The 13018-nt window shown below is 36.4% G+C and overlaps 1 protein-coding gene across 1 annotated transcript; it reads left to right on the top strand.

Moving 5' to 3' along the window:
• Positions 1-261: 261 nt before the first annotated feature.
• NABP1 (nucleic acid binding protein 1) lies at positions 262-8301 on the top strand (the record flags this gene model as incomplete). The annotated part of the gene is given in 5 exon segments (XM_006147807.3): positions 262-400; positions 2877-2948; positions 4929-5004; positions 5415-5481; positions 7043-8301. Coding segments are annotated over 4 exon segments (375 nt in total). The 3' UTR covers positions 7213-8301.
• Between the last annotated feature and the right edge of the window lie 4717 nt (positions 8302-13018).

Below are 13018 nucleotides of genomic sequence, written 5' to 3'. Positions count from 1 at the left end.
CGTGGGCCCCCGGGGGGGGGGGGGGGGACCCGCCGGGAGCCGGGTGCTCCCCTCCCCCGCGTCCCTTCCCCCTCCCACCTTGCCTCTCCCCTCCCCCACCCACGTGGCCCCTGCCTGGCCTCGGATCCTACCTGGAAAGAGCTCCGGGCTTGGCCGCGTCCCACCTTCCAGATGTGTTAAACTACCGGAGGAGTAGTTTCTCTGGACGTCCTCATTATCTAATTACCATTTCCCCCTCTTATGATTCTTAAATCCGCACAGGACGCGTGACCAAAACCAAAGACGGCCATGAAGTGAGATCGTGCAAAGTAGCAGATTAAACGGGCAGCATCACTATTTCCGTAGGGGATGAGATCGGAGGTCTTATACAGCCAGGGGATATTATTCGCTTGACCAGAGGGTAGGTGTACACGAAATTGTGTGGAGGGCAGAAGTGAGATTCACTGACTCCAGGATGTTGGCAAGTTCTGAAGTTCGCGTCTTTTCTGTGAGCTAGTCCAAGGAGTTTGGAGTCCTTGACGTTAACCTCCTTGGGTAGCGTTGGGATGTAACACACCCTTGCAGCTACAGACAGTGGGTTTCAGTCCGGAAATCCATTTCCCTAGTTTACAGGTTAAGTATATTTTTAAATGCTATTCTAGGAGTCAGGTTTTTTTAGTAGAGTGATATAGTCTGTATTTGCTCTTTTTCATAAATTGTTTAGATCAATAGAGTTATCACACTTGTTTTCCACACCCCCTTTTTAATGACCTGAAATTCTGGCATTATTTTACTTGTAGTATTTGAAACGGTGTGTGGACCTACCATTGTACAATAGTTGGGGCATTTAGCATTGTTGGTAATATGTCAGATTCATATTCAGAAAAGGTTAAGGGGGGGAAGTTTACTATATATGGAAGGCATGTTCTTGAAAAATGGTTTCTTGTGCCTTTTCATATAAAGTCAGTTGTACAAGACCCCAGAAAGATACATGCAAGATGTTTAGCACAAAGATGATGACATCCAAAGAATCAATTGGGTATAAAAAAACAATTTACCACAACTTTTTTTTTAATAATCGGTTTTTAAAATTTTTATCAAAGCTTTATCTTAGGAAGATAGATGTCAAGAAAAGGAGCTTGAAAATGAAATTTGGAAACTTGCGTGACCTGTAAAATTGTAGTAGTTTATCATAACTACAGAAAAAATAGATGATTGATTTGGCCTTATAAATAAACTCTTACAAGAAGTATAGGAGCTCTCTAAGTGTAGGTGCTTAGAGCCCTTTGATATTATCTTACAGGCCTTTACAACATCTCCAGGAAGTGAGGTAGAGTATCATCAAAGCAGGAAGTGAGAGTCAGGACTTAGACATTTCATTCTCATGCACTGACTCACTGTGACACTAATCATGTCTTTTAAACTTCCACCCCTTTTACATACACAAAAAAAGAATCCTACTTTGGAGAATGTGGTGAGGATTAGAATAATTAAAATGTTTTGGCTCTCAGAATCTCTTGTCTAATGATTAAAAGTATTTTATGCACTGAAAACAGCATGTCATTTCAAATGTTTATGCTGTAGTCATAGGCATAGATGTTTCAATCAAAATCCTTGTTAAAAATAATTTAACTTGCTAACTATAATGCCTGTGAAATTTTAAGGAGCATAATTACCAAGATATGTATAGTTTAATGGAAGATTCAAAACCAAAGAATATTGATTGTCTGCTATAGTATGACCTTGAGAAGTTACACCTTATATTTCAGCTTCATCTTCTGTAAAGTGGGAATAGTTACACCTTACTAAAATAACACACTCTGGCTAGAATTAGTCTATCTTCAGGGCCTTAAACTCTGGTTGATTAAGAAATGTAGCTTTTCAAGGAAGGCATCCCTCACATGTAAATACTGGTTAGTTTGGATATGGGCATGTTTATCAGAAAACCCTACAAACTTGTTCTTATATTTCATTCCTTGAATCAGTGAAAGTTAAATGTTCTAATTACTGAATTTGTTTTCTTAAACTGTGCATTTTATTTTAGTGAGGTGCAATATTAATGCACCTTTTCCTCAGTCATTTCTTGTGTAACTTAATAGTGAATAGAATCTTTAAGCATTATTAAAATGAAGAAATTTCTATAATGCGAAACTAGCAAAATTCGATCAACCCATATCATTATTTTTGATCATACAACATTTAGTTATAAGTCTTCTTGAAAGTTACTGTAGTAGTACAAAGAAATATTGAGCTATTGAAAACCAAACCTTGGCCTGATTTTATAATGACTATTTGCATTTTTTTAAGATTTGTATGTAGGATTGTTTTGTTTAATGATGCCATTTGCATTCAAGATTATCCGGACTAAGCTATTGTTAAGCCTGGTTGGTATTAAAAATTGCAAACTTGGAAAGGCAAATGGGTGAAAGATTTATGATCTTAGCTTTCTTCGTACCTTTTATTAAGTTCTACCAAGTTTTTAGTGGCCTGGCAAAAAAAAAATTGTTCTATCAGTGTCTGCCTAAATGGTATAAATGAGTGTAAGAGTAAACACTATATTTTATATATTCTGTGACTGAAAAATAATTTCTTTTTAAATGTTTACAATTAAAAGCTTCCTTTATTAATTGATGAAATTGTGATCATCCAGGAATGTTATAATGTTTACTTTGCAAAAAGACATTTTCTTTTTTCTAGGGCTTGTTATAGTTTAGAAAATTATGTCAAAATTTGACCGTAGAATTTTTTTTATTATTTCTTAGTGAGTAGCAAGTTAATCAAAGTGAATTTCTTAAGTTTGATTTACGATCGTTAGTAGGAGACAGTAGCTGGATCCCAATTTGTAATAAAAGAAAATAGATGTATTTCTAAAGAGTGAATGTGTGTTTTCTCTCTAGGTATGCATCCATGTGGAAAGGATGTCTGACGCTTTATAGTGGAAGAGGTGGTGAACTTCAAAAAATCGGGGAGTAAGTATCCACATGCATTTTGTTCAGTTGAATAAATTACAAATAATGTCTACAGTATAATTGGTAGGTATGAACTATACACCTCTTCCTTGACTTTTTTTCTTTTTAAGAGAGATTTTTGCTATAGGTTTTATAGCAAAACCTGGAGACAGGGACAGAAAGAGGGAGAAAGTGAGAAACCACCCCACAGGGAGGATGGCCATGCCGCAATCCCTTCTCCTTCATTTTCAAGATTTTTGGGCATGCATGCACATGTGCCCAGTGTGAATTTCAAACCATAAGTTGACCATGTGGGAGTCTACTGCCTTAAACAGTATGCCACCTGCTTACCCTTCCTTGACTTTTTTGCCTGGTAAACCAAGTATCTTTGTCAGCTGAACTGAAAAAATAACTTTGCATGTATGTACTAGATTAATGGCTGTCAGTACTGTTTTCTGTGGTCGAGAGTGTCAGTTTTTCCTGGCAAAGAGCAGTAAGAAACTGCAGTCGAAAATCAGCCCTAGTGGAACCATTTCTGTAGGCCTTAGAAATGTGCTTTGTTCAAGTGTCACAAGTGCCATTTCAAAGTAAATTCTTAGAATATTTTATCAAATAAGTTAGGTGTGAGTTTCAGGCCATAAGCTTTGTTTTTCTTTTTCTCTGTTTATGAGCAAATTTGTACTCATGTTAAAAGGACTTGCAGCAGTGGAAACTGAGTCCTCTATTTATCCACAGTCTAGGTATGGTGCAGGCAGCCGCAATGCGAGCTTCCATACACTACTGGTAATGATCTCCACCCTGACCTGGAGGAACCATCCTCTCTAGGGGTGTAAAGGTAATTGAGCCTCCATGCTAGCCTAGACATTTGGGTTATACTCATAAAGTATGATACAGGCAATGAACCATATTATAGTCCATTTTATTTGATGAATGCGCAGATATCTACTCACTGCCCATACATTGAAGGATATTTAAAGAGTGAAGCCACAAATGGCACCGCCCCCCAAAAAAACAAAACAAAACAAAACAAAACAAAAACCTTTTACACTGAGGGAATGAGATACTAAGATAATTTGTTTAGAAAACCTGTTGTTAATACTACTAAAAAAAAAAGTAATCTTTTGCTTTAGAGATCAGAAACTTGTATAACCCTTTGCCTTTGCCTTTCCTAGAAGGAAGACTAGGATTTACTTATGTTTATATTTACAGCAGTATTACAGCTGTGTGTTATGAAAAGTCTTAGTGTTAATATTGTTGAAAGGTTCAAGATCCTGTCCAGACCTTTATGTTTAGAGGCGTTTGCAATAATGGAGTTCAGTTATGTGAAGAACCACTGGTGGATCACTCAGTTTTTAATGACTGCTCTTTGTCAGGGTCAGTCTAGGATTTACCAAAATGGGTTCTAATATTTTTTTTTTAAAGAGAGTAAGGAGCTAAGAAAATGCTTATGTGTTAGTACATCCCATGTAATCCACTTATAAGAAGAACTGGGGTAAACTAGTGGCTTGATAGCTAGTTGTCCTTATCTCCTAGAATCCACTCTTAACCTTGAATGATTATCTTTGCAGATTCACAATGATTGGTCAAAAGAGGGACTGGATGAGAGTGTGTGAATGGATCAGTGCAAATCCTTCACCACTGCTGGAGAAACCACTCTGGAACTCTAAACATGGTTTACTAGCATCCGCCCATATGGAAAAAATAGGACAAAGATGGTTCTGTGTCCTTGACCTTTAATGAGATTTATTTCTTGGAGTACAAGAAAAGTAATTTAAATACCAAGTAGAATATTGCATGTGTTGTATACAAATATTTGCTGTTTTTATGGAACATAATCATTTAGGAAGTTTTTGTTGTAAAATGAGTACATTAGTTGGTATGAAGTTAATTTATTTGACACCTGAATCATTCATTCCTGTAAGTTAGGGATGTTATATAAAGAAAGGTGGATTACTTTATTTCAGAGGTCATTTAACTTGTCCTTTATGAATTCTTTTTCAGATTTTGTATGGTTTATTCAGAAGTGCCAAATTTCAGTGAGCCCAATCCAGATTATCGAGGACAACAGAACAAAGGGGTAATTAATTCCATTCTAGAGAATATTTTTATGATTAGACTAATTCTGGGTATCTATTATAATTCTGACTAGGCTAACCCTGTGATACCCGGAGTATAATGTAAGAGAATTTAAGGACTCCTGACCCATCCCTAATTTTATTATATATATTTTGTGAGCCTGTAAATATATCTGTACTAAACATATACTACATATATAGCACTTCACAGAGTGGGGAGTAATTATCAGGAAATATAACAGGGTGTAACAGAAGTTATGAGAGATAGGGGAAACTCTTGCAGATCTTTTTAAAATGTGTTAAATATAAAATCAAGAAACTTAACATTAAGAAGAAGAGTGAATATAATATAAACATAGTATAAATGTATTGTTTTTAACTTCATTTTATTAAATTAAACATTTCTTTTTAGGCTTATAGTGAACAGAAGCATAATTCCATGAACAGTAATATGGGTACAGGTACATTTGGACCAGTGGGTAAGATACATATATTTATATGTTTTTTTTTTTTGTTTGTTTGTTTTTTTTGGTAGGGGAAGCACATTTGCAATCAAGTGTAAGAATAAGGGAGTTAAAGAGATTTAGAGGAAAATAAAGTCTTTGGGCATAGGTAGTACTAGATGTGAACTACCAGTAAACAGAGAATCCCAAAGTGACTAATTTTCTAGGAAGTAAATACTGCTCTTAAGCCAATTTATTGAACACATCGTGTTCAAACCTTTTGGCCAGCTTTTGGAAATAGCAGTGGTGAATATTGACTAATAGCAGTGGTGATGTCATGAAAAAGTCTCAGGATATTACCTTTCCATTTTAAAAAAATTTTGGTAACATGGTGATTATTCACAAGAGATGCAAAATTAACTGATTTTTGCTATTTTGGTACATTGAAAGCCTTTTATCCTAAGAGTAATAGCTCACCTTAATTTCTCACATATCTGTAAGCTGCCTCTTTAAAAGATTAGTCTTTATTACTCAAATGCCATGTTAATGATCCCGGTAGCCCTGTTGAAAGTCTTTTGAAGTCTTTATTCTTAATAACTAAGGAAAAATCTTCGTTGGGACCAGCAGTTAGCATAATGGCAATGTCGCTGGACTCCCACGTAGTCGACCGTGGTTCAAGTCCTGGACCCGGCGGCTTAAACTCACGCCGGGCGCATGTGCGTGCGTGCCCAAGATCCCGAGAGGAGAGGAGAATGGAGGAGAAGGGATTGCGGCTTGGCCATCCCCCCTGGGGGGTGATTTCTCACTTTCTGTCTGTCTGTTTCTGTCTTTCTGGCGAGCGCACGCGCCCTGTAGCGAAAACCTCTCAAAAAAAAAAAAAAAAAAAAGGAGAAATCTTCAGTGATTGGAGTTCATTAGAATGACTGATGTTTTGTTTGACCCAATAGCTATGTATTTTGGTACAATTGATCATCACCATCTTGTAGGAAACTGTGCTATCTTAGTTTGTTTGGAAATGTTAAGCAAAATTTGAGTCAAATGCTAGTACTCAAATACTGTTTTGCCCTTTCTTTTGTTTTCTCTTTTTAAGTCTGTTTCTTGAGAGAGAGGAGGCAGAGGGATTGAGAAAGACAGGGACCCCTGACCTGGTCTTTCCACACCACAGTCCTCCCCAGCTTTCCAGCTACCTAGGATCATAGGCACTGATTTAACCCAGGAGCCAAACCCAGGTCTTCCATGTGACTCTAGTATGATGCAGCAGTGCTCTGCTGTCTATGCTAACATGGCCTTGTCATTCTTTTATAGTGTAGGTAGTATATATCTGTGCTCTTAATAATTTCTAATTTTGTTGCCCAAATTGGCTTTTTATGATCTCTGTTAATACAGCATCAAATTAATGTTTTATAGTAATCATATGTTTTGAAAAACCTAGAACCTACCTTGAGGATTTTATTTCCCATCTAAAAATAAATGTTTTTTTCCCCTAATGTTATTTGTAGGTGTTAATAATATGTGTTCGAATTTCAAATAGGTGTACTTCTGTAGTCACTATAGATCACTTCTGAAAATAGTGATGCATTTTTGTTTTCTTTTTTAGGAAATGGTGTCCAAACTGGCCCTGAATCAAGGGGATACCAGTTTTCATACACTGGTAGAAGCAATGGTCGGGGACCTATAAATCCACAGTTACCAGGAGCAGCTAATAATCAGATAGTCACAGCCACAATAAGTAATGGCAGGGACCCTCGGAAAGCCTTGAAAAGATGACCTATGCCAAATATGCATATGTAGTTTTTAAGCTACATGCCCTACTTGAACACTTAACTGCACTTTTATTTATTGTTTACTGTGAAAAGTATGTTCTTTATTGATTTCCTTTTTACATTTTTGATTTGCTAAGAGTGAGTTCCTTCTATAGCAAAACTGTTGAGCTACTCAAATCTCCTATTGAAGAGTTGGGAACACCTTAAAAAGTAGGGGTGTTTATTTTTAGAGCAAAAAGGTTGTTGGATAGCCTCTAAAAAATATGCACCTATTTCATGGGTGAGTTACTTAACATATCAGCTTTATAGCCTCTATGAGTCTGTCTTCTGTATAAATTTTGGAATATTTAACAAAAGGCTTAATGGAAGATGTTCTTTATGTCTTAAATTCAGATATTGCCAACTAGCAATAACCACCAAAAAAAAAAAAAAAAAAAGAAAAGAAAAAAAAAGAAAAAGAAAAGGAAAAAAAAACTTGGTCAATGTTAACAGCAATTTTTGAGTGTTTGACTCCAGGAATGATTGACTTCATTGAGTGACTGCCATTAAGATTTTCCTACGACTGAATCATCCTAAATTCTTGTTTTATTGCCAGAAAACAAATGAGTAAAATTATGGAACAGAATGTAATCTGTATTACAGCAAGTAATTTTTAGAGGAAAGCTACATTTGCTTTATTTTAGGGCAGTGTTCTCAACATTTGTTACCAACTTTATGGATTACATTGAAGGAAAATTTAAGACTGAGGCCTTGAATATTTATCTTTTGAAAATACCATGTTAAATATTAAAATACATAAAGTACGATTTGTGGGGTAAAGTCATAATAAATGTTGAACAAATTATTTTTTTAAATAATTGTTAGTGAAGGCAATTCAAATTGAATTCAAGCAGATTAGGTTTGTACAGGTACTCAGCCTGAGTAAGAAATCCTAGGTACTTGACTGATTTGAGAGGTGTGTGTGTTGTTAGTTTCTGGACACAATTCACATAGCCTTATTAGCAGAAGTTAGAAATGGCTTTCTCAAAGAAGTGATCACAGCTTTATTCACAAATGTAAAGGTGGAATTTATATGTTATAAACAATACCCATGTCTACTTTTTACTTTAGGGTGGTAAATTTTTTCTTCTGTTAGAATTCAACTCTTCTTGAATATTATTTCTTGAATAAAACTTGCATTAATGATAACAAACCTACCTACCAAAATTTTGCTTTCAATGACTTACAGTGGAAAGCCATTATATTTTAACTATCACCTCATGATAACTTTTACCTGGCAACCAGTTAGCCTGTATTTGTTGCCTTTTTTTTTTCAAGTTACAAAGTAATTTAAGTTGGATTTCTGAAAATTCTAGTCTAAACCATTTGAATATAGATTTATGCCAGCTTATTTCTGTGCTCTAATTTATGTATCTAACAACTATTTTAGTACATGCCCTGGCACTGTGTGGAGAGTGTTAAGAAAAAGGTAAAATGGTGGATGATCTGAAGAAGTTTCTTCATGGTTTATTGTACTTTGGTAACTGGGGTTTATATGTTAATTTTCCTTTTAATCATAAATTAATGACTACAGTTAACTTATCTTTATACTAGTATTTTCTTAAGATTTTTACATTTCACAATACTTCAGAAGAAGTTGTCTAAAGATTGGGATAGAGAGTGTATTTTTGTAAGATCACATAGGCCTAGTAAGGATTTTTAAAATACTACAAATTAGTATATATTTTAAAAAATCAAAGTAGACGTAGGAGCAGCACTCCTTTAACATATTCATGGGAGAATATAGTATTAAAGATGATCCTTAAAGAATTTTGGAATGGGCCAGTAGATGGCATGGTGATTAAGGCACTGGACTCCCACATGGTTGACTGCAGTTCAAATCCCGGACCTGGTGACTTGAAAATCACACCAGGCATATGTGCATGCATGCCCAAAATCTCAGGAGGAGAATAAAGGAGAAGGGATTGTGGTGTGGCCATCACCCTTCCAGGGGTTGATTTCTCATTTCCCCTCTCTCTAGTGAGTTTTCGTGCCCTATGGTAAAAAGAAAAAAAAATAGTTCTTAAAAAATTATTTTTTTTGAGTTTTGGAGAATCAGAATGCTGTTGGGTATGGATTGCTGAGCTCCTAGTCCTGGTCTCATTGTCTCCCTCCTGTGGTGTTGGGCACTGTTCCACTCAACACCTCTCTAAGCCTTAGGTTCTACAACTGTGAAAACAAGTAAGTAATAGCACTCCTTTCTAGAGTTACTGAAGATTTCCTTGTTAGTAATTAGAAAGATTTCTGTCATGTAGAAAGGAGTCAAATATGTGTTGTCAAATACCTCATGAACAGTAAAGATAATGCAAAATTAGGTGTGGAAGTATTGTCACTCTTTAACATGTTGAGATTAAACAAAAACAGCTTTTTACTTTGCTTTAATAATTTAACCTTGTTTTGTTTTTAATCATCGATTAACTAATTTCTTTTTTCTCAAGAGAAGCTCTACCACCAAAGCAAAGTGAGTTGCAATTCATCATGAACACTTGCCTTCCCAGTCTACTTGGACAGAACTCATCAAGAAGTTAAGAGGAAGAAGTTTTCTATCTTATTAGCCCTGGTGCTTTCAGCAATCAACTTTGAAATGAGTTTAAACACCACTTACCCAAACAAAAACCATTTAGAAATACACTCTCCTTGGTCAGGTCCCCATATTGTTTCTACAAGACAGATCTGAAATGGATCAAGGACTGATCAAACTAGTTTGCCCCTCTTAGCTGGACAGCCTTTAGTTGTGATTGGGGGATGACACTGGAACAATGCAGAAACTGAAAGATGATATTTATAAGGCCAGATGATATTTAAAAGTGAAGCCGCAGTATGCTTTCTCAGGCATTTAAACATTCAGACTTTCTTATAATGTATTAACTCTTCCTTTGTTTTGTCCCTTAAGTTTAGTCATCTTATTTAAAGTGGAGGACTGTTTAACTTAAGGATACCCTAAATAATCTGTAGGACTGAGTATTCCTCACGTTTGCTTTTAATCATTTAGCTTTTTTAACGAATGCTTAATTTACTGGGTTAAATGATGCTAAGAAAGGATCCCAAAAACAAATAGATGTGAGGTTAGGAAAAAAAAGTTAAGATTTACAGTATGAAACCTTAAGTGATTTTAAGAAGGTGTTAACTACCCCAAAAAGATATCTCAGGAAGTAGAAGTTTTACATAAGACACAGTGGCTATTTCAACTTAGTTATTGAAACTTTCTGGTGTCATTAACGTAATGGTTTTTTGCTCTAAGCCATTTTTGGCTACATATGACTCTTAAGGTCCTTTTCTCTCATGCATCAATATTTGGAAGGTTCAAAGAGATTACAAACAAAGAACCATGTGAATTGGTTTCAACATGGAACCCTTTTCTGCAAGTCTTTTTATCCTTGTTCTTGGGATTGTTTTATTGCTATTGCTTTTTAGATCTACTTTGTTTTATCTCTTCTCTGCTAAGAATCAAGCATTTCTAGTGGAAAAAGATAAGCACAGTCATTCTCTAGTATGGACCATATGAGAGGTTGAGGAAAATGTCAAAAACCTGTATGCCAAGGTTCTAGCCAGTGACAGAATGTTGAGGTTAATTAAAAGTCCCACATTTCATAAAGTAGTTTTAATGATTAACAGTTGAGGTATGTTTCTGAAGAAATTATGACCTTTGGAAAACACTTATGAATGATGGGTTAAACCCAGAAGGAGGAGCTAGAAAAATATTTTACTTTCCAGGTATATTTAAATTCTCTTCAAATGCCTCAGAGTTTGCTGTATCAAAATTATACTAGGGACCAGTCAGTGAGGTGTAGTTAAGGTGCTGGACTACCACATGACCAACCATGGTTCAAGTCCCAGACCTGGCAGCTTGATACTTGGATTGGGTATGTTTGCATGTGTGCCCAAAATCCCGAGAGGAGAATGGAGTAAAAGGGATTGTGGCGTGGTCGTCATCTCTAGGGAGTTATTTCTCACTTTCTCTCTTGCAAACACACACACCCTTTAGCAAAAATCTCAAAAGAAAAAATGAGTTTGGATTCCAATATTGTAATGAAAGTACTCTGGATTGGGTATGTTTGCATGTGTGCCCAAAATCCCGAGAGGAGAATGGAGTAAAAGGGATTGTGGCGTGGTCGTCATCTCTAGGGAGTTATTTCTCACTTTCTCTCTTGCAAACACACACACCCTTTAGCAAAAATCTCAAAAGAAAAAATGTGAGTTTGGATTCCAATATTGTAACAAAAGTACTCCAGGTTTCAAAACTAAGAGTATATTGATGTCTCAAAGCACTGATGACAGATTAGGGAAGATAAAGTTCAGATTATCTGGCAGACCACTTATTTGGCATTTTTCCCATGTTAATGTTGGGCCCGAAGATGTTACTAAGGTGTTTCTATGATGAGGTAACCTATGTGATACAAAGAAGAGAGAGCTGTACTATAAAAGGGTTCAACTAGGAGACCCTTCATTTAAGCCTTTGAAAAGTTATGGCCGACAACCCGCAGTTTTAACATGGCTCCCTAGGCTTTCAGTACAAGCCAACCCAAGGCTTGAATGATCATTTTGAACTATAATAGAGTTCAGTCACTTGAGACTGTTAACACCATTGTTCACACCAACACACCTGTTGTCTAAACCTCAAGAATCATTATGTTTTTATATACCTGTTGTCTTGGTACCATTTCCAATTAGGTAAATTCTACATCCATTTTACCCTGTCCAAATTCATGCTTCTGGGCATAGGATAGTCATCTCTGGTGTCCTATTAGAATGTGCTGAATGAAACTCTCAATGGTATGTAACCCACCTTCATTAGCCTTGCCAGGAACTTGTGAAAGCCACAAGCTTCTCTGCTCTACTAGGAGGAGAATTTAAGGTCTGGGAAAGCTGCACTTGAGGCCATAAACAGCCCTGCCTCCTGCCCTTGAGCTCTCCTTTTAACAGTGAGACTTTGTTTTGAAGTTAGCCATGCCTTGGTTTTCTTCACAAAGACTAGAATGTACTTAAGTGTTGAATTATGAGGTGAGGAAGATACCGCACTTAGAAGGTTGTGTCTGCAAAAGGCAGAATTGCCCTTGGTAGGTGAAGCAGGTAGTCCTGAGCAGAATTAGAAGATGAGTCTGGTCTATGGATGTCAGTACTCCATTTTGAATTAGGTTCAAATAGAATTACATAAATGCCCAGGATCTGATACCCAGAGTGGTCACACAGCTTTATATGAGCCTAGATGTACCATGGTAAAAAGAAGCTTCTCACCTGAGTTTCTGTTAAAAAGCTTAAGCGTATTGTGTATCTTAGCAAGTACACATTTACAGCATCTACTTTGTTTCTGTCCTATGATTCCTTTGCTCTGAAAAGGGACATTAGCTAATCTGAAAAGTAGTGGGGCTGCAAGTATGGTACATTTTCCTGAAAATGCTCAGGGATCCCACATCCTCTACATGCAGATAGCAATCTTATGTGCAGACAGGTAGCTACTTTATTTTTTTACAAGAAATATAGAAGATATGATTTGATGTATGTGAGGTTAGTCTTGAGTTTGAAATATCTGTAGTCCTGGTGGTTAGGAGACAGACCTTTGGCCTAAGTTGCTGAATATGGATGAGTAGCAAGGCAGCACAAATAGTGCCACCTACTGGGTGATTCCTATATAGTTTCCGTAGTTCGGAAATTGGCTTAGTTTAATCTGTGGGACAGTTTCCACCATTCCATTTGAGACCAATTGTAGGCTGATAGTTTCAGCATATGGAAGATCATTAGAGGGTGGTTGGATCATTTAATCCTAGCTTAGG

This window comes from Tupaia chinensis, unplaced genomic scaffold (assembly GCF_000334495.1).
Source record: "Tupaia chinensis unplaced genomic scaffold, TupChi_1.0 Scaffold000225_1, whole genome shotgun sequence".
NCBI classification, from domain to species: Eukaryota; Metazoa; Chordata; class Mammalia; order Scandentia; family Tupaiidae; genus Tupaia; species Tupaia belangeri.
The sequence above is the reverse complement of the archived record's forward strand: the minus strand, read 5'-3'. Positions and strand labels throughout refer to the sequence as shown.